General features: G+C 40.5%; 1 protein-coding gene across 1 annotated transcript; it reads right to left on the bottom strand.

The window, feature by feature from the left end:
• Positions 1-1,674: 1,674 nt before the first annotated feature.
• LOC134791499 (small subunit processome component 20 homolog) lies at positions 1,675-21,018 on the bottom strand. The gene is made up of 14 exons (XM_063762544.1): positions 20,880-21,018; positions 20,507-20,793; positions 19,540-19,873; positions 17,890-19,116; positions 13,838-17,337; positions 13,356-13,520; positions 11,814-12,861; positions 11,076-11,302; positions 10,401-10,566; positions 7,839-8,021; positions 6,397-6,945; positions 5,682-5,867; positions 4,037-4,297; positions 1,675-2,435 (listed from the first exon to the last, which is right to left on the bottom strand). Exons 1-14 carry the CDS (start codon positions 20,922-20,924, stop codon positions 2,253-2,255), a joined length of 8,361 nt encoding a protein of 2,786 aa, XP_063618614.1. The 5' UTR covers positions 20,925-21,018; the 3' UTR covers positions 1,675-2,252.
• Positions 21,019-22,669: the final 1,651 nt, after the last annotated feature.

The raw sequence follows: 22,669 nt of genomic DNA, 5'->3' as shown, positions 1-22,669 counted from the left end.
CTTATTAGTTAGACCTAGAACAGTCTGCAACGGTTATGATAGCAGACGCAGTGCAAGTGTTATTTTAAACGTCAAACTTCTCTTGGTCTAATTCTAAATAGAATCTAGAATATCTACCAACTATTGTGATATCATTTACCTGAGAATGCCATGTATAATTAATTACACACTCAGCTTTCTCGCACTGTTGACATTATCACGTTACAAAAGAAAATTGTTAGAATACTCGGCCCCTAGTCAAAGTTGTAGAAATAAAGTTAATTATTATAATATCAGGCTGAATGGGTGTCGATCAAAAACGTTTCATCTGCCATTCTCGTGTGCATAGACACTATACAAATCACACTTGACGTTTACACTTCGCAACAATAATCAGGGGGCGCCTGTACTGCCTCCCATAGTTCACGCGCGCTCCCTATTAGGTGACATCAAAGAGAATAAAGTACTGTATAGAGAGGCGTCATCGCTCGAAAAGATTGCACCATATCTTTGGCCTAGTCTCGAGTAGATGGCGTTACTTTTTGATATAAACAAATTTAACCGATTCGTTGCGTCCTCCATTTTCGAAAACTTTTGGCTGTGGCGGGGAACAATTATTTCACATGACACGACAGGCGTGCCTTACGCCATAGAATATGATGGCACGCCTGTCGTGTCATACGCCACACGTTAAAAACATTGATGACACGCCTGTCGTGCCATCCGCACCGAAACGGTTAACACATATCAGTGAAAAAATAAGGATCAAAGTCAAATGGCGTTCTAAAAGTTTAAATATTCTATGGAAATATGGCAGTAAATTTACTGTGGCTACATCATTTACTTTGACAATCCGCCCCTATTTCAAATTCTCTTTGGTGACAGTCAAGAGGGCGACAACTAGTTAAGCTGTCAGTTGTTACAGCCAAGCCAATAAACACACTTATCAAACCCTTTGCCTATGTCCCGTTTATGAATGTAACGCTTATGAGACATACCCATGTAGTTACAAACCTAGGTAGAAAGAAATATAACATTGTCAGAAAATGATGTGAATGAATGCAATATGGTGCTGTGATGCGAGTATTTGTTTTAAGAAATATTCGATAGATATAACAGCGACGCTATATTCGATAGATATATAGCGTTGGAGATTAAATCATTTAAGGATTTTATTTACTTTAACGCGCTAGGAGTTATCATGTTTACTTTCATCGTAAGTAACAAGCAACTTTAGACCTTACATATATAAACACAGTTTATTTTAACAGCACAATATAAAACCATAAAAGGCTAAGCGTGACTGATCTGTGTCAAGCTTACGCGATTTAAATAATAATTGAAAATGGGACAGTTGTTTATAATAATTTCGACCGTATACTATGTTTGTAGATTTTGTTAATTATTTTATACTTTTAGAGCATAATAAAGCAATATTATTTTCATTAAGTACTGTTGTTTTACTTCAGACATCCATTAGGTACAAAATAACAACCGACTGGTGTACTTAAGTTAAATTTAAATCCCTAAATTTTCAAATAAAATCTTTATACAGTCACACCAATGTTTATGTAGGTAAAATGTTACTTTCTCATTAAAAGCTAGTTTTTTTATTATTTTATAAATAAATGAAATTGAAAGATAAAATAAAACTATTTAGTTAAAATAATACATTTATTACTCGAGCAATCAACTATTTACAGTAACACTTACTTGCATCGTAAACTGTATAATATATTGGTTTGATCTTTAAGGAACGGTCATGAGTGTGTCAGAATTTACGCAAAATTGTACCCTATCACTTTGAAATAAAGTTCAAAATCATATTGGGAAATATATTCCCTCTGCCTTAAAATGGCTTAACAAACTAAACTTGTATCTACAAAAGACTTTAGAAACAGAGAACAAACAAAAGTCTCACTAAACATGACGTACCTTATGCTACACTTATAAACTTGCAAAGGCAATGAAAAAAAAATCAAAACTCAACTTTAAACCAGAGTTACCTGTTTTTCATAGGCTACACCTTTTCTACTATTAATAACTCTTTACATATCAGTTTATTCAATGACTTTAAACTAACGTAAACTAACTTAAATAAACAATTAGATAAAATAAATTATCCCTAACGGGCTGGCCACGACATTGCGCTACTGGCTTCGGCTAAGGAGACACAACCATAGGTTGGAGCGAGACACAGCGATCGGACCTTTTGTTCCCTATGGTTTTCGCCTTAGCCAGTCGCGCAACGTCGTGGCCAGGCCGTAAGCATTCTAGTCATCAGCCAACAGCGCGTCTTCGATGTCCAAGTCGTCCGCTTTCCGCTTCTTGGGGCGCGGCCGCTTGCCCTGCATCATTTCTAGCTTTATTTTCTTCGACTGCTTCTTCTTTTCCTTTAGTTGAAGCTTCCTCTTAGCCGCCTTCTCGGGGTTGTTGACTTTTTCTTGCAACACCACCTCAAAGTGTAAAAATAACATTAGAAGCGATGACAAAATTATATTATTCTATGTTAATTAATTTTTGTTTTATCAAATATATAATAAAAATATTTGTCAAAATTCTACAGGTTAAAAATGCCAAAAAAGATAGCAATACATACGTATAGCATGAGCTGCTTCCTACTTCGATAATTAACTGGTCTAGTCCAGGGTGGACATCAAGCAGAGGAGCTATCTAATCTAATGGCTAAAAAAGCATTCAATAGCAAAAAACACCTGCTCAAAGCACACATCTCGAAGAATGTGAAAAAACGCTTAGTTAAGGTGTATATCTGGAGCATTGCTTTATATGCGTGCGAGACGTGGACACTGACACAACGGGACAGAGAGCGATTAGAGGCCTTTGAAATGTGGTGTTGGCGGAGGATGCTAAGGATTAGCTGGACAGAAAGGAAGACGAACGAGGAGGTTCTGAGCATGGCAGGAGAGAAAAGATGCCTGTTAGACACAGTAGCTAACAGAAGGGGCAAGATGGTTGGCCACCTGATACGGCACGACAGATTCTTTTTAAACATCCTGGAGGGCAAGATTGAGGGGAAAAGACGCAGAGGAAGGCCCATTCTCACATATCTCAGCCAAATAAAAGATAGAGTTTCTGTCGTGTCGTACGAGGGAGTTAAAAGGCTGGCCCAGAAAAAAGAAGAGTGGCGATTACTCCACCGACAAGATTCTGATGATGAGTCCAGGGTGCCTAGCCAACGTGCAAATCGTTAACGCTCCGTGGCGTAGCGTAGTCATATCTCTCTCGTCCATACTAGTGCGACGGAGACAGTTGCTTTTCGTTCGCTACGGAGCGTAAGCAATTTGCACGTTGGCTACGCGGCCTGTTCTTTACTAGTTAGTTGCCTTCTCCTAATGATAGACACCAAATAGTTTATTCGAATGCAAATGCTATTTCACCTTCCTTTGAACTTTAATACTATCACGATACAGTCACTTTTAAAATGATATTTGCTTTATAACGCTTGCCGCGTGCCTAAGGCCTATTTTACATGGTGCGAGAACTCACATGCGAGTTTCATTACATAGCGGTATTTGATTGGTGAGCAGTGGTGGCCGAGTGGATATGACGTCTGACTTTCAATCCGGAGGTCGCGGGTTCAAATCCTGGCTCGTACCAATGAGTTTTTCGAAACTTATGTACGAAATATCATTTGATATTTACCACTAGCTTTTCGGTGAAGGAAAAACATCGTGAGGAAACCTGCATACATCTGCGAAGAAATTCAAAGGTGTATGTGAAGTCCCCAATCCGCATTGGGCTAGCGTGGGGACTATAGCCCAAGCCCTCTCGCGCATGAGAGGAGGCCTGTGCCCAGCAGTGGGACGTATATAGGCTGAAATGATGAATGATGATGATGATTTGATTGGTCGGCTGAATTGGATGTAACCAATAGCCCTCAATGTATCTAAAATCGCATAAGAGTTGGCGAGCCGTCTAAATCAGCCCTAATACGGGAGCTGACCGCTCGCATAAAAGAAACAATGGCTTTTGTTTAATAGATTAGGGTCTGAGGCCTAAAAATCATTTCACAAAATTCATACTATAAACTACGAACCTTTTTCCTCTCCGCCCTCCTAATATTGAGCCTGGTCTGCGCTTCAGCTAACAGCTTTCCATACTCAATGTCCCCTATCCTCCTTCTTAGCTTCTTGCCGACCCGCGTGGCGAGTTGCTTGACGGGCGACGCTGGCGCCATCGGGTCGCCGGTCGACATTTCACGAACTAACGGCGGCAGAAGGATGTCCACTATGGAGTTTATGTCGCTGGTTTCGAAGGAGCTTATTAGGTGAAGCAGCATTGTGAAGATTGAGATGCGCTGTAAGAAAAGTTTTAGTTATACTTTATTGCACAAAAACAAATATAAAAATGGCTGACGTAATGCCAAATGGCATTCTCTACCAAACCAATCAACCGTTGTCAAATATAGCTTATCAGTATGGCTAGTGGAAAGCCGTAGATTTTCAACGAGATATATAAAAGCAGAGCATAGAGTAACACAAAATATTGCTGATACAAATTTGACAGCCGAAGTAGATGGCACTGTGCACCCTCGAACATTACCCACACCACGCTAACGCTTGACAATAACTACTTCACTAATAGTGTAGTACAAACAGCAACACTCCTAACTGTACATCGGTGGATCTTATTACAAAAGGGGTTGTACACAAATCACGCGAGGTGTTTCCGGCTACTTTTTGACCCCCCCTCCGCCTTGGTGATATTTGGTGAGGTTTTTGGCTACCCGCTTCCCCCACATAACCTCACGTGTATTTTTTTGAAATTTTTCCATCCGACCGGTCAAGGCCACACGCTCCAAAATTTCGTACAATAGACTCGCTATTTTGAAGTGCGGAGTGGAGTGATGTATGTTTAACGAAACCGAGAGAAAGTATTTATTCATGTGGTAGGTATTTTTCTTAGTTTCGTTCACTTTAGAAAAACCATCTCCCCCAACGTAATATGTCGTGATTTTTTTCGTGACCCCCCACCCGCCTATCGAACCTCGCGTGATTTGTGCAAAAGCCCAAAGGCATAAATAAGGTCCACCGATGTACAGTTAACAATGTGGGCGATGGTACTACTACTACCTACTACTACTTCTGTGTAATTGTGTAATTTGGTGACATTAAGATATATTTTGTCTATAATAATAAATTATTATCAGACCACTTACGATATTCATAGAGCCAGGCGCCTTAGCGACCTCCACGTTGCAGGCCTTCCTGGGCTTGAACAGTATCCAGCGAATGTTGACCTTCCCGCCGCCCTCCATATCGTCATCCGTATCGTCGGCAGCTTGAAGCTCGGTAGAGAGTGCACTAGCTTCAAGATTAATATTAGAACACTTACGATATTCATAGAGCCTGGCGCCTTAACGACCTCCACGTTGCAGGCCTTCCTGAGCTTGAACAGTATCCACCGAATGTTGACCTTCCCGCCGCCCTCCATATCGTCCTCGTCTTTTACTTTACTCGGCAACTTGAAGCTCGGTAGAGAGTGCACAAGATTAATATTAGAACACTTACGATATTCATAGAACCAGGTGCCTTAGCGACCTCCACGTTGCAGGCCTTCCTGAGCTTGAACAGTATCCAGCGAATGTTGACCTTCCCGCCGCCCTCCATATCGTCCTCGTCTTTTACTTGGCAACTTGAAGCTCGGTAGAGAGTGCACAAGATTAATATTAGAACACTTACGATATTCATAGAACCAGGTGCCTTAGCGACCTCCACGTTGCAGGCCTTCCTGAGCTTGAACAGTATCCAGCGAATGTTGACCTTCCCGCCGCCCTCCATATCGTCCTCGTCTTTTACTTTACTCGGCAGCTTGAAGCTCGGTAGAGAGTGCACCAGCTTCAAGATTTGGAATAGTACTGCTGTGGCCTGTAATAGAAATCAAATAGTTGTTACGTGCCTAGTCCGTCTGAGCGAAAGCTGCATCGAATTTGACAGAAAAAACAGTGTGGAAAATGTTACTCATATTTTTATAGAAAATTTGATTTGATACACACTTCGTCTTAGCAAATGCCAAGCAGTTAGTTTTATCCGACTCTAAAGTACCTACAACAAAGATTTGAATACCTATTATTTCAAAAAAAAAATGCTTTTGTACTTTTGGACTGGGATACAAATTGTGATATTCAGATATTGCATTGAAACAGTTTATAATAATAAGTGTAATAAGTAAGTAAATAAGTGTAATAAGCCTTTTCATGTGTGCATGGTCTAAATATTTATTTTAGATTCACAATTTCACATCAAAATGGCACTGCTAACGATCTTGAGCAGTATTAGGCACGCGGCGCAGAACGGCACAATCATTTAAATATGGAATTTAAATACTGTATAGAAGGTTTCAATTCCCTTGACTAGTAAAACACTAACAATACAATGTTGTGCAGTGATTACTTGCCTGTTCAGCCATTTCTTGTGAAACACCAGCAGTGTACTGCGCACACAGATCCAACACCAAACTCCTCAACGCCTCCTCCGTATTATCAAAAATAAACCCTCTATCACTTTCCACCTTCTTTCTTAGTACCACATCTAACTCTTGAGGATCAACGGCTAACAAAATCTGGTGTATAACTTTCGCAGCTCTTAACCTAACCCAAGCGTGAGGATACGCCAGCAACGCTTGACACTGCTGCGCTATTTCGTCATAATCGTTTATATATTTCTTGTTTTTCAGACTAGACTCGCATTGGACAGTGATCTTATCGATTAGATTGAGCATTTGTATCAGACTGTGATCCTTTTCTCTCTGTTTTTCCTCGTCAGTCTTGTCGTTTGCGTGTTCTAGTTGGATCTTGACGAAGCGTCCGGCGCCTATGTCGTTGGTCAGGAGGAGGAGTTTGCCGCTGACTAGGGGTAATATGGTGGTGAGTCGGCTTTTGAAGTCGTCGCCTTCGACGTTGACGAAACGTATGCTTAGTTGGGCTGCGAGCTCGAAGTGTACCGGCTGGAAGGAATAAATGGGTAGTTGAATTAGAGGTAATCGTTGATGTACCTATTTATAAAAGGAAAAGAGAAAACCGCAACTTGAATCAACGGCGATATACTCACTGACATGATCTATTTCGGCGGGCGAAGCGACAATTTTTACAATGTATGTAAGTAGATTAAGAGAGAGAGAGATACAAGTAGAATTATTTGGGCTTTGTATGGATAGGACGGTTGGCAGATTTAGACGAACACCATAGAAAATTAAATCGCGTAAAAATAATTTTCTTCTGCTTTTTCCTTAACAGAACACGATACAGAACATGCCCTTAAACGGTTCTCTACTATTTTTGTTACACCTTCTATAGTAAATTGGGATGAATTTCGTATGTTTGAGAAAGCAATGAGACAATACAAAACTACTACATTTGGTTTAATAATATAATATAATAAAGCCATTTATTCCGAACGATATAAATTACACTTATTTTTTTATTTTTTTATAATATATCCCTCAATTCGGTGTGCCGTAAGGCATAGGCCTCCTCCAACTGCCTCCATTGGGCTCTGTCTGCAGCAACCCTCATCCAGTATGGCCCCAGAGTCAGACGAATGTCATCTTTCCATCTTGTGATTGGATGTGCTTGCTTTCTAGTACAGCCTCTAGGGTACCATAGAGTAACCTGTTTGCTCCATTTTTCTATTGGGCAGCGTAGCATGTGGCCTGTCCATCCCCACTTTAGATGGACAGACAGCCCCACTTTACATGGATAGACATTTGGTTTATGAAAGGTTATAATTATATTGAAACGGAGTGTACATTGTTTGCAAATTGGGCCTTACAAGGATAAATGCCCTAATCTAGGGGATGTCATTTTCCAACATTCTCTTTCAACTTAATTTATAAAGTACCTGCGTGTCCTCAAAGAACGTGGTGATCAGATCGAACAGCTTATTCCTCTCCAGCGCAGGGAACCGTTTGAGCATGAGCTCGATGCAGGTGGCGGCGGCGGCGCGGCACGCGGGCGCCGAGTCGTTGAGCATACTCGCGCCGAGTGCCAGGAGGAGGTAGTCGCTTTGCTTGGTGAGCTGGGCCTGCAATAAGTAAGAAATTGAAACTTGAACCCAACTTCGGTTTTGTATGCCCGATATATTACAATCGCTTGGCCTTTTTGAAGTCATCTGACCCGTTCACACAACACAGTTGTAGATAAATAGTTATTCACGATAGAAGTGCGGAAAGTAGGAACGTTTATCCGCACGTGTATTGTACAACGTTTTACAGAACATATGGCCTATCAATTTTTTTACATATGCACGGAAAGTACACATTCCCGCACCGTTGCACCATAATGCTGTAAAAGTCATTGAAGTGCGAATAGGTAATTCGCAACTCGTGTCGATTTAAAACACTCCCTTCAGTCGTGGTTTAATTTATCACCACTCGTTGCGAATTTCCTGCTTTCCGCACTTGTATCGTACAACGTTTTACAGTACATATGGCCCTTTGAAGTAGCACCATACTACTATGCATGAATACTGCAACGTCTGCAACGCAAGTAAATATAACAGGGTAGCATTGCCCTTAATTGACTAGCAATGTTGTTGTGTTAACTAAACTTACCACTTGCAGCTTACTGATGATCATCTCCAGGAACTTAAGCGAGGACTCCCTGCCGTGCTGCAGCTCGTAGTTGAGCTGAGACACGAAGAACTGGATGTAGCGCTCCAGCCGCTTGCCCGGCGAGTAGTTGGTCAAGAACTTACCACTTGCAGCTTACTGATGATCATCTTCAGGAACTTGAGCGAGGACTCCCTGCCGTGCTGCAGCTCGTAGTTGAGCTGAGACACGAAGAACTGGATGTAGCGCTCCAGCCGCTTGCCCGGCGAGTAGTTGGTCAAGAACTTACCACTTGCAGCTTACTGATGATCATCTCCAGGAACTTGAGCGAGGACTCCCTGCCGTGCTGCAGCACGTAGTTGAGCTGAGACACGAAGAACTGGATGTAGCGCTCCAGCCGCTTGCCCGGCGAGTAGTTGGTCAAGAACTTACCACTTGCAGCTTACTGATGATCATCTCCAGGAACTTGAGCGAGGACTCCCTGCCGTGCTGCAGCACGTAGTTGAGCTGAGACACGAAGAACTGGATGTAGCGCTCCAGCCGCTTGCCCGGCGAGTAGTTGGTCAAGAACTTACCACTTGCAGCTTACTGATGATTATCTCCAGGAACTTAAGCGAGGACTCCCTGCCGTGCTGCAGCTCGTAATTGAGCTGAGATACAAAGAACTGGATGTAGCGCTCCAGTCGCTTGCCCGGCGAGTAGTTGGTCAAGAACTTACCACTTGCAGCTTACTGATGATCATCTCCAGGAACTTGAGCGAGGACTCCCTGCCGTGCTGCAGCTCGTAGTTGAGCTGAGACACGAAGAACTGGATGCAGCGCTCCAGCCGCTTGCCCGGCGAGTAGTTGGTCAAGAACTTACCACTTGCAGCTTACTGATGATCATCTCCAGGAACTTGAGTGAGGACTCCGTGCCGTGCTGCAACTCGTAGTTGAGCTGCAACACGAAGAACTGGATGTAGCGCTCCAGCCGCTTGTGCGAGTAGTTGGTCAAGAACTTACCACTTGCAGCTTACTGATGATCATCTCCAGGAACTTGAGCGAGGACTCCCTGCCGTGCTGCAGCACGTAGTTGAGCTGAGACACGAAGAACTGGATGTAGCGCTCCAGCCGCTTGCCCGGCGAGTAGTTGGTCAAGAACTTACCACTTGCAGCTTACTGATGATCATCTCCAGGAACTTGAGTGAGGACTCCGTGCCGTGCTGCAACTCGTAGTTGAGCTGCAACACGAAGAACTGGATGTAGCGCTCCAGCCGCTTGTGCGAGTAGTTGGTCAAGAACTTACCACTTGCAGCTTACTGATGATCATCTCCAGGAACTTAAGCGAGGACTCCCTGCCGTGCTGCAGCTCGTAATTGAGCTGAGATACAAAGAACTGGATGTAGCGCTCCAGTCGCTTGCCCGGCGAGTAGTTGGTCAAGAACTTACCACTTGCAGCTTACTGATGATCATCTCCAGGAACTTGAGCGAGGAGTCCCTGCCGTGCTGCAGCTCGTAGTTGAGCTGAGACATGAAGAACTGGATGTAGCGCTCCAGCCGCTTGCCCGGCGAGTAGTTGGTCAAGAACTTACCACTTGCAGCTTACTGATGATCATCTCCAGGAACTTGAGCGAGGACTCCCTGCCGTGCTGCAGCTCGTAGTTGAGCTGCAACACGAAGAACTGGATGTAGCGCTCCAGCCGCTTGTGCGAGTAGTTGGTCAAGAACTTACCACTTGCAGCTTACTGATGATCATCTCCAGGAACTTAAGCGAGGACTCCCTGCCGTGCTGCAGCTCGTAATTGAGCTGAGACACAAAGAACTGGATGTAGCGCTCCAGCCGCTTGCCGGGCGAGTAGTTGGTCAAGAACTTACCACTTGCAGCTTACTGATGATCATCTCCAGGAACTTAAGCGAGGACTCCCTGCCGTGCTGCAGCTCGTAATTGAGCTGAGACACAAAGAACTGGATGTAGCGCTCCAGTCGCTTGCCCGGCGAGTAGTTGGTCAAGTACATCACGAATATAGCACGAGCTTCGTCTCTGCAAAGGAAAATTTATCTTATTTATACAATGATAAAACACTTTCTTCTTTCACAGTTCACAATGGAGGAGACGAACCGCGGCTATCATCGATTTTTGACAAGTCTTGAATCGTATCTCCTACATTTGCACTACAGATAGAATTATAAGACAAAAGGCTATCGGTTATTCAATATATTATCTCCATTCCTGTTTGCCGGATTTTTAAAAAAAAAGGTATACCTACTTATTTTTTATGATTTTTTTTAACATTGTAAAAAAAAATTGGGGAAATCTTACACAGATCAACCTAGCCCCAAACTAAGCAAAGCTTGTACTATGGGTGCTAGGCGACGATCTACATACTTATATAATAGATTAAATACATACTTAGATAGAAAACACCCATGAGTCAGGAACAAATATTTGTGTTCATCACACAAATAAATGCCCTTACCGGGATTCGAACCCAGGACCATCAGCTTCGCAGGCAGGCGGAGGTCTAAAAAAAACAATTTTTTCGTAGTTACCTTGATCTTGCTGATTCGCTCAGGATACATATCTTGGATACTTTCTCCATAACCTCGTGAAGCTCCGTGGAAACGAGTTTCGCCTCTAATATAGCCTTCAGTAAGGAGAACGAGCTAGCTTGTTTCTCGTCGTTCTGGCAATCCTCCTCGGCGTACAGTAAGAGCGTTTTCAGTTGGTCGGCCTCCATCGTGTAGTATTTCACGTTTCGGATGAGGACTGTGATTGCCTGAAAAGTAAGGTAAGTATAGGAGAAGAGTTACATTGTGCCATAGACTAGGAATCCTCTAGACGGAGTTTAGAGCAATTATTTCATGAAACCGATGCTGCCAAAAATTCAGGGGTGCGGGAGACGAGGTGAGGGAGGTCCCGTGCCGTGATTGGTCCGTTCAAAGACACGGACGTCACACAAAGACACTTTCGACTCGAAAATGGAGTAAGTAAAACTACCGTATTTGTGGCAGAGGGGGGTAGAGCTACTATGCTCAGTCTGGAGGATGTCTTGTCTGTGCATTGTGCGCTATAAATGTGACCTTCATGCTTTACATTAAGGGTTATATTGATTCGCCTGCGCCCATGATCTTGGCGTGTGAGTGACGCGTTTGTATATGACGTATGGGGATCAAAGTGTTAATGTACTAATATAAGCATAAAATGCATTAATGTGTTTCTGTTTTTTGTGTCAAAACAAAGTTAAGCTATTGATATTTGCGCATTAAAAATTATATAAAATAACTTACCTTAAACGCATTCCTAACTAAATGGTAATTGTCGTTCTGTTTGCTGATTTCAAACGTCGCGTATTTATGTAAAATCAGGAACATCGTCTTCACAATATCTTTCACCATTGCTTCGAGAGTCGGCGTACTGACCCTTATGGTCCATAGCGTTCCAATACACTTCAAAGCAACAGTAGTTACTTTGACATGGTCGCTCCTCAACGCATCTACTAGTAAAGGTATTAACGGATCCACGAAGGCCCTGCATTCCACTCTTGTAACCTTCTCTCTTTTAAGGATCACGTATAGAATGTTCAAGCTGAATTCTACTAAAACGTGAGCGTTAGCTTTTGCCGATACCTTTACATGTTTCGCTTGCACTTCTTTATTTCTCTTAGGCGTTTCTGGGATTATAAAACAATCAGGCTTAGCTATAAGCATCTTTTCTTTCTGCTTCTGTGTTATTTCTCTTTTAGGTGCACCGAGTACGAATTCAGGTATGCTTTCTGACGCTATACCGTGTAAAAATATAAATAGTGATTCGACGTCTATAAATTTGTTTGTCACTAAACCACTGGTTATATGTGTTAGAGCTTCTTGAACTTTTGTAACGATTTTTTTCGATTGGTGCTTTTGTAGAACCTCTTTGAAAGGTAAAAGTAAGTTGATAAGGCATGATTCTGTTATGTTTTGCGATACTATCATCAAAGTTACATAACTTTTCTTACTAGGCTTAGCTTCTGGTGTTTTATAATGTAGTTTATCAACCTCTTTTTCTTCAGATAATGCTCCAAACAGATCATTGGTACAAACGTCTAGAATGTAGTCTAAATTGTTATTCAGTTCTCCAGGTTTGAAATCAGTTTTCAAAGCATCTAGGACGGAATGTATAGTGGCTACTAATACATGGACTTGGAATCCTCTCGTGAGGAGTAGAGTGAGGTGTTCTAGCAGGATGCCAATGTAGGAAGTTCCGATGGTGACCATGATTTTCTTGACGATGTCTCGAGCTGTGATTCGCACTTGTTTCAGTGGCGATTTCAGGAATGAACAGAGTTTTATGATGATACTGAAAAGAAGTATATAACAATGAATAATAGGCACTTTATGGTACTATGTTAAACCTTACAGCATTTAGTAACTGGAGACGCCTGGTTGTCATTTTCTGTACAAAACAGTCTGCCGATGCGGGGGAGGGGCACGTCAAATGTATGGCTATTTGAACATGATTGGTACGTAACATACAAATAGCCATGTCAGATAAACGTCAGTCCATACAAAGTTTGCACAATTGTGCAAGGTTTTCGGCAGAGCGGTAAGCTCTTAAAGGTGACTCCGGTTATTAAGTGCTCTAAGTGTTAAACATATTGAATTGTGTCAAAGATCCATTGTTAGTATAAGATGTGTAAAGCCTAAGAAAAAATGTGCCCTCGAGTTTGACAGCTGAAGAAGATGAAGCTGTACGACGACTACAGCGGGTTACGGTGGCTACGGGGGCTTACCCCCGCGAGCGACCCCCGTAGCCGTGGGAGATACCCCACTATGCCCACCGCAAAAACTTACCCAGGCAGGTGATGTCGCAGCACATCGCCAGGCAGCCGCTGCAGCAGCTTAACTAAAGCCAGGGCGATTGGCACTCGCAGCATGTCTTCCGCTTGCCGCTCCAGGCCCAAACGACGGCGGTTCACTTTATGGGACTCTTCGTGCTCTGTCAGCTTGCCGATAGCACTGAGGAACAAAGAAACGACATTAGAACAGCCTTGAACGATCTATTTCCATTCATACCCACCCGTTGGACAAATGGGAACGGAAGAGTGTGGAAACTGCGAATCCTTCACGAAATTCCGTTCACCCGCCTTTAAGCCAGTGAGTTAGAGGATAAAGCACTGTACTGTGTACTGTAGGCAGGTATACTAAAATGACTGGACAGATTGGGTAATCGAACGGTCGTAAGTAAGAAAGTAAATATTCTTTATTGCACCAATACATTTACATACATGTAAAACGTTTAGTTAAACTTGTATTTTTAATACTATTAAACTTACCGATTGAGCTGTGGAAGCAACCCTGCTGACAAAGACTTGATAATTCTCTTCGCCAGAGACGGTGGGACATGCGTGACCCTCTCAAAAGCCGGCACGGTTGTAACCTCTTTACTCACTGACTCTTCTCTTTCTGCTTCCGCATCGGCCGCTTTTAATTCTGAATCTATATCGATTTGTGTTTCTTCTAAGTTATCAGTAGTTTTTTCAGCCTCATCAATTCCTTTTTCATCATTTCCTCCAGTTTCTTCATCATCTTCCATCACTTCTTGCTTTGCATTCGTTTTATTTATATTTACAGTCTTGTCTTCTTTTCCTTTCTTATTCTTCCGTGGTCTATTGTCAATGTTAGCTAGCAAAGCTTTAGGCAACTCAATATTCTTAGCTTTTGAGAAATCGAAGTGGAAAGCATCTAGAATGCTGACGACCAGTCGCGTCAATTGTTTCTGATGATCTGAAGCGTGACACATTTTATTCAGATACAACTTTAGTATCACCTCATAATGGTACCAAGGAAGTAATCTACAGCAAGTCGAAACTGTTTCTATACATGCGTCTATCAAGGTGTTTTTATCCGTGTATTTGTCGTCGCAAATGTAAATCGTTGCCAATGGCAATATGAAATTGGTGAGCGTTCTTGGCGAAGGACATTTAGTCATTTTCTTGGCGACTTTGCAGAACTTCATTAGCGCTCTAACGCGTCTGTGCATTTGTAAATGGCACATGTTTTCGAAGAAGTCTACTTCTCTGTCCTCGTTATTGGCCAAATGGGCCAGATCTGATAGAACGACGTCGGTACTTGGACATTCCCTCGCTAGTTCACCAAGGAGATTTATACTCTCATTCCTCAGTATTTCGTTCTTTGAGTCTCTGATACCGTTTGATATTAGAGATAAAACTGTATCGCGAACCAAAAACTGACCATCAGTGGCTGACCAATATTTCAGAAGCAATTTTGGGAGAACCTTCTTTAAACATAGAGCGGCTCCATCACGCAATCCTATATCCTTTTCAGTCCGTATAAAATAGAAACAGTTGTTAACAATAAGTATAGCAAGATCTAGATCGATTTGATTGTCATCCAGCAACTGGTAAATTGTCTTGTATGCATCCAGTCTCCTATCGAAATCAGGCTGTTCGATCCATCGTTTGTTAAATGCGTTCATTTCGGATATAACCTTGCTAATGCGAGCGAGAATTTCTTTGTTTTTAGGAGCTGTTTCTGCTATTGAAGACAACAGTTTAAGTAGGAGTTTCCTAACATCAATTAGAGTTATTTTGTTGAAAAGTACAGCAATATTCTTGATATATGTTTGAGGATTAGTGCTGTGACCTAATAAGTTGATAATGGTATTGACTGCATGCTCCATATTTTCTTCTGCCATATTCATACACACTTTCTTAACAAGTATTGGTAGTAAAAGGTTCAGAAGTTCGTCACACAATTCTGGCGAAGCCACAAGTTCTGTGACCCGCGAGAGTATCAGCAAATCTCTTTTGTTCATGGTATTTGACTTAGCTGAGTTTGCGATGCGTCTTTTCATAACTTCCAATATGCTTGGAATATGTGGTAATAAAATTTTACTGCCAAAATTCATATCAACAGACAATTCAGTATTAGATTCTACTTGCGTAGTGTTAAATGGCACTATGGCAGGTAGTTCCTTATCCTCTTCGTCTTCTGTCAAGGTTAATAACTTTTCAACCATATCTAGAATCATATTAACAACCACAGGACTAGTTTTTGGCGCTAGTAGAAGTTTAAATATCTCAGGAATCGCACTCAGAGATGAATCCCGTTCTGGACATGTCACAAGCAAAACGTAATATCTTGGATTTTGGCACCACGTGTTCAATAGTTTCAAAAGTGCAGTAGGGCTGTGGATACCTTCAATGTGTAATTTTGACATTAGAGGCCAAACCAGTGTTTCAAATAAAACATTCAGCTCATCCGAGCTCCACGAATACTTATCGAACTGGTCAAATAGCTTTGTCAGTATGCCTATGGCTAATGTTCTGAGGTTTTTCATTACTTTAGAATAACCAACATGAACTTTGTCCCCGTGAGCCAGAACAGCCCCAACCGTCGAACACACAGATATAAATATCTTTAGTAGTTCTGATAATAATTCATCCTTCAGATATCCTCCGAAATATTCACGTACTACTTCGATCAAATTCAGAATACTGTGCAATTTTCCTGGAATAATCACGGATTTTAAGTCTAAGGTGGAGACAATGCTTTCATATATTTCTTTGGGTTGCATTGTGATGTAATGCTTTACATGAGAGAATGCCATTTCAACGAACATTTTCAGTTCTTTCTCATTACAGCCAGCCACATATCTCATGATTAATGATCTCCTAGTTTGACCGCCTCCTTTCTTGTCTGTCGCCATTTTTGATGTCATTTTCCCGTAAAGAATTCTTAAGATGATTGGGATCACATCTTCTCTATCATCCGCGTGAATGTTTTGCGCGTCTTCAGTAATTTTGAATAAAGTCAATTCGTCTTTAAACTTTTTGTCGTCTACTAAATTGTACAAATTGCTTTTATATGCAACTATGCTTTTGTTTTTGTAGTTTATGACACAATCTAATGCAAACTTCTGTAGACCGGCGTTTTTATGTTTCAGAAATTCCATATAAAGTTCCCAGAATACTGGCTCCTTATGAAGTGCTCTTGGATTTTTAAACTGTGCTAAAACTTGCATTACATTGATAAGAGTTTTAAATGTTACTTTTCCAGAAACAGTTTCTTTGACATCTTCAACAATGTCTGTAATTTCTTCTACATTAGCATCATTAACATTTTCTTCATCCGGTTTATCATCATCAACATCCATAGCATTATTTCGGCTTTCTACGTCCATTTTAAGGGCATTCGCTTTGTCAGTTCTCTTATATTCTTCTTCAATAAAGTTCAAAAACAATACAACTACATCTCTGTTTCTTGCTTCACACACCTGAATACAATTAGTCATCACTTTCAATAACAGATCTCTGTAATTATACACATCTGGTCTTTCTGAGATATTATTATGTTCTGCATAAAGTTCTTTCAACAGATCAAATTCACATTCGTCATCAAACTTGAATTGTTTCAAATCCTTTTTTGCATTGTCAAAAGCGGTTTGAATAATTTTGTGGAAAATCGGCCAAAACTCGTCAGTAGCAAGAGAATTACCATAGCTGGCAATGAATTCGGTGACTGGCTCCCATAATAATTTAAAATTCATATACAACACCCCAAACATATAATTTAAGGGATATAGGTGGAAATCTGTATCTTTTATTAGTGCATACTGTGTAGTATTGAACACTATCTTCTGTAGTGTGTTCTGTTGGACCCTGTATTCTTGGATGGAAGGAACAGTAGATTCCACAGAGTAGCACATGCTGAATACTGATAATTTTTCAGTAGTGCCTCCTACTTGAGCAGTTTTGTTTAGTGGTTCTGTGTTCTCAAACAGTTTGTAAATATGTGTTGTTAACAGGCGAACCTGGAAACAAATGAAAAATTAAATGAGCAGGCAAACAAAGAAATTATTTTAATAATTAGAATATTATGGCGATTTGATGACACATATGCGCTAGATTAATTTCTTGTATAAGTACGAGATGTGTGAATTTTAAGAAATTATCGTGCCTCCGATCGTGCCAGCTGATAAATAATAGCGCTGTACGGTGCCATATCATTTTGTTACCTAAACTGTCATACAGACATTTTACGATCAGAATTACCGCATACGTACATAACCGAACAGCGCCATCTACATTAGCTGTCAAATTCGAAACAGGAAGTAAAGGATTACATCTTAAATTTTACATATTTAATACAGTAATTGAATCTTTTAGAATAGTAAGTAAGTAACACTTTATTGTATGGAAGAGAGGAATACAGGTACATCAGATAGAACATAAATATAGTACAAGGGCGAACTTATCCCTATGAGGGATCTCTTTCAGTTAACCAATAGTACTAGCTGTACTAGGGTTAGAGATTATTAGAGCTGAAATAGGAAACCTAAAACAGGTCAGCAAAAAACACTTACCACATGGAATGGAGAAGAAACATTGGCACTGAGATAAGAATCAATCAGTGCCAGTACAGGGGAAGACAGACTGTTGTCTTGCTCACAAGCAGTCAAATACAAATCTGTCAAATGCAATGCCGCCAAGTAATTAGGATCTGCGGCATATGGCAATATCACAGGCAGCAGTGTATCAAAGTCACAAATTACTTTCAAGTTTCTACAGCTGGAAATGTGGATAGCACTTTCCATTGCATTTGCAAGTATGAATAGGACTTTTCTTGCACTCTTAGATAGTTCTGTAGTGCTGCAGTGGTATTTATTGCCACTTGACTGGTTTTCGAGGTTGTAACTTGTCAATATCTGAACCAGCTTAGATATAAGTTGACTGAATGCAGCCACACAACTATCAATATCTATTTTCTCAATATGCGGTAGGCAGAACAGCACATTCATCAATTTCAGTGGATTTTCAATGATATTGTTAACGTCATCATTAATTATACTTGAGAAGTGTTCCATAAACATAGGTAGGTTTGGTCCAAAATCAAGGGGATATTTGACCCACTCAAAAAGCTTTATACCATTCATGGACAGTGGTGACTTCTTTAGGCATATTTTGCTAAGTGTGCTCATAGCATCTTTGTCAAAACCAGATTGGATTACATACTTCAGAAAAGGCGGCAATATGTGCATGTCAAATTGGGTATAGTCAATAACATTCTGTACAAAATTTATGAGAATGTTCGGGTATGGCAACGGCAGTAGTACTTTAACTATGATCCCAGCATGTTCTTGAGATAAAGACACATTTGGAGAGAGCAGTAACAATGCTCCTATTTGGGCACAAACTTGAAGAACATTTTCAGCCGATTGCTCACAAATAACTTTGATCAGAAGTAGAACAAATTGTGGGGGATTTATCAGGTATTTTCCTGTCTGGTGTTCTATCACTTGGCCAGCAAGTCTCAGTATAAATTCAAGGCCTTTATTTTGTTCATCTTCTTTAAGCATCTCTTCTGTATATTTGAGAATACTTGTCCAGAATATGGAGAATTCTTTGTAATTGATTGTCTGCAAGCTGTCCTCGAATGTTTGTGTGAGGAGCTTGAAGAGTATTTCCTGGTGTGGTTTGTGTTCTTTCAAGTGTTGTAATAGCAGTGGAATGAAGGTTTCAACGCAGCTGTGGAACTTGCCAGGTACACCTTTAATGATTTCAAATATGAGGTGGCCACAACCTGATGTTGCCTGTAAAATACATATATTGTAAATGTATAATAGTAGTAAGTATTTAAAAAGTTTACAATATAACCAGCATTAAATTTATGTTAGAGGGGGTAACATTATTTGGAGTGCTTTTATTGGCTTATATAAAACATGTAAGAGCAGAATATATTGAGGAAAATAAATAAATAAATAAATATTAGGGGACATCTTACACAGATCAACCTAGCCCCAAATTAAGCAGTTTGTACTATGGGTGCTAGGTGACAATATACATACTTATATAGATAAATAAAATACCATACTTATGTACATCAAAAACACCCATGACTCAGAAACAAATATTTGTGACATACAGACAGCAGGCCCAACAGATGGATAACCAAACTAAAAGGGTTACATTTTCGCCATTTGTTTACCAGACTATGAAACCTAACATCTACTTACATCATCATTTGTCTGCAGATAATTCAATACAAGTTCAATGAACTTCTTCTTGTCTCGTATATCCCGAGCCACAAATGCAAAGCTCTCCGCTGCAAAATTATTGATATACTGTGGCTGTGATTCACTCAGTAGTGGAATTATCCTCTTCAGCACTACTGCTATATCTTTCTTGAGGTACGGTTTAAGGATCTTGAAAAGAAATGCAAGGCAGACTAGTGTCCATTCAAGCCTTTCTGCATCTTTTGTTTTTAGTAGCCTTATCAAGATGTCCAGAAATCTTGGGAAGTATGGATAGAAGTCATCTCGTAGGTCTTTGGCAAGTGACACCAAAATTCTGGAAAAATGTAATGCATTCATTATAAATTTATAAATTGATGGCCTATTATGATTTCCAAATATTGTTAAATATATGCTATATTGGCATGGCCTTACTTTTTAGATACAATGGAAGTCCAAAGCTTTAGAGTAGGGATGTACCAACTATTCGCCGACTAGTCGGCCGACTAATCGGCCATTCGAGCGCCGATTAGTTGGCTAGTCGGCCAAATCAATAGTCAGTACATCACTACTTTAGAGCAGTGTTTTTTAAACTTTTTCATGACGTGACCCCCTTAGTATGAACAAAATGTTTCGTTTATTTATGTGATTTAAGGCTGGCAGAGGCTGGCAGTTTGAAAAACACTGCTTTAGAGAAATTTAAACTAGATCATACTCATGAAAAAAAGAAATATTTTTTGTTCTCAATAAAAAATACATAATGTGATTTCTGGGTGTGGAACATTCGACTTATGCCTCACTAACATCAATAAATTTCAGGAACAAAGAAAAGTTAGAACTTAAATTCCAGTGTGATCAAATTTCTAATTTCTAAGCAAATCATTATTTATGAACAAACATGCGACTTGTATATTTTTACAGTGAGAAACTAAATTAGGACGTAGGATAGACATAACATTTGTAAACTTACTCCAGTAAAGGTTGTAGGCACAATTGGTCTTCTAAATTTAAATATTTTTCTAATATTTCTACCACATCATCCTTCCTATGGACTAACTGTGGAACTGTTATAATTCCAAAGACTTCTTTCTTAAACTTTTTGAAGTTTAGTGTTAAGTTTAGTCCATGCCATTTCCTTAATGCGAGATGGAAGTGAGTCTCATTTTCTTCTGGTTGTTCTGTGTATGCGTGCTCTATGTGGTAAAGGGCTGCATGTCGAATGTCTATAGAGTTGATCCGTTCAGCGAAAGGAACAAACTGAAAACGTAAGCAAATACTTTCATTAGAAACAGTTTACTTATCAACATTTAATTCAAGATGTAGTGCACTTATCGCATACATACCCGAAAGGTGTTGGTTGTTTTATGTTTTACGGGTTTAATCTTCATTTTGATTGTTCCTCTATTGCCTATTTATTTCTTAAATAGATATTTATTATTTCACGTAAATAAAACCACATGTCTGCGGCGCGCACATTTGTTTGACGTTTTATTTAGCCAAGTGTCAATGTCAATCTTGACATAAGACAAGGGCCCAACGTTTTCTGTTCTCTTTCACGTCGCAGCAACTAGTATCATTTCTCTCTCCTCGCTCTTCTAAAAATGCCGTTTGTCAAAACAGGACAACCATACTGTTGACAAGGTGGACTTCAAATCAAGTGTTGCCTTTCTTGATGCGCCCAGGCTGTGTATGTGTGCGTAAAAGCGTATATGTGTGCTCTTTTAGGGATGTGAAAAGTCGATTTTAATCATGTTATATATCGATAAACGCTACACAGCGGAACGAAATAGCGATTAATTGAAGCTTCAATATCTTCGTTAAACATAAACATAATTGAAATGCTAATGGATAATGATTATATTATAATATAATAATATAATTCAATTATTGCGGAACACCTATTTTAGGACGTATTCATGTATTTTAATTAAATATCTGAACTTTCCCTTGGTTCCCTGCTGGGGCGTGACTATAAAATTGTGATCTGATAACCACAATAAAGAATAAAAGCGTTTTTGGTAATTTTAGGTATCGTTAAGCCTTTGAAGTAAAATTAAAATTGCAAGAAATGTCGATAGTTTATCGATATGACTTTATCGACATGGCTACAGCAACGTGGGCCTCATTGTTAATCGTACACTAAACAAAAACACAGAATAATTAATAGTACAGCCCCTGCTACACGGCAGCCGACAAGCCCCCAAACCGCGTGGCCTTGGTCTGTCCCGGACCGTGTAGACAGTTGTTACCAACAAAATTTCGTTTGACCTCCGGACGCCCTTGGCATGCGAGCGCGCGCCAGCGACCGCGGTCTGAGCGGTCGGTCCGGAACCGTGTAGCCGCCCGACGCCGACCGCACTAGGCCATTTCGCTTGAAGGACGCGCCGTGTGCGCTCGTGTGGTTAATAGACATGCCATGGGTACTCAGTAGCATTTCTAATAATTTATCAAATACTTTCCTCTTCATTTTCAGAAAGTTATATATGTCCCCGTAGCGTAGTCCAGCGAATTCATTAAGTTGAAATGACTCAACAAATGCCGTTTTTTGAGCCAACGTTTCATTCATATACCCTTTTCTTTTTTTACAAACTTTTTATTAACTTGCAATATACCTAATCGTAAGTATGTAAATATGTTTGTACGGGTCAAATCTTGCAAGTTAAATTAGACCCACTTTCTAGTTTCCGATGGAGCTGAAAATTTGCATACATATATAAGTCGGGTGACAATGTATTATTATGGTACCATAGAGCTGATCTGATGATGGAGACAGGAGGTGGCCATAGGAACCCTGTGATAGAACAACGCGACCTAATTGTGTTTGGGGTTTTTAGAATTGTCTTGACGAGTATTAGTTGCCTCTGGAAAGAAAAGTACAGTCAGCGATAAAAGCTTGTACCAAAAATTATTTTTTTGCCATAAACTTATTTTTTTGTCATTGCACTAGTATGAGTAGGTAGGTTATGAAATTTGGCGCCGCGACCAATAAGTTTTGCTGCCCCAGAAGTGAAGGAAGAAAAACAAAATGCAATCCGCCAGGGGTGGCATACGCCGCCCTTAGGGCCATACGCCACTGAGTAGGTACTAATGCCACGCCAACTTTCTGAAAGGTTAGGGGCCATTTTGTGCACTT

The sequence above is a fragment of the Cydia splendana genome, chromosome 6, assembly GCF_910591565.1.
Source record: "Cydia splendana chromosome 6, ilCydSple1.2, whole genome shotgun sequence".
Taxonomy (NCBI): domain Eukaryota; kingdom Metazoa; phylum Arthropoda; class Insecta; order Lepidoptera; family Tortricidae; genus Cydia; species Cydia splendana.
This window is presented reverse-complemented; position numbering and strand designations above follow the sequence as displayed.

Bases quoted from the DNA above. Each gene is read 5' to 3' on its own strand.
- LOC134791499 (XM_063762544.1), bottom strand. From the start codon at position 20,924: ATGAAGATTAAACCCGTAAAACATAAAACAACCAACACCTTTCGG. The intron at 13,521-13,837 runs GTAAGTTTAATA...TTTGTTCCTCAG, and splicing joins TTGCTTCCACAGCTCAATCG to TGCTATCGGCAAGCTGACAG. The intron at 11,303-11,813 runs GTAAGTTATTTT...CTTACTTTTCAG, and splicing joins TAGTTAGGAATGCGTTTAAG to GCAATCACAGTCCTCATCCG.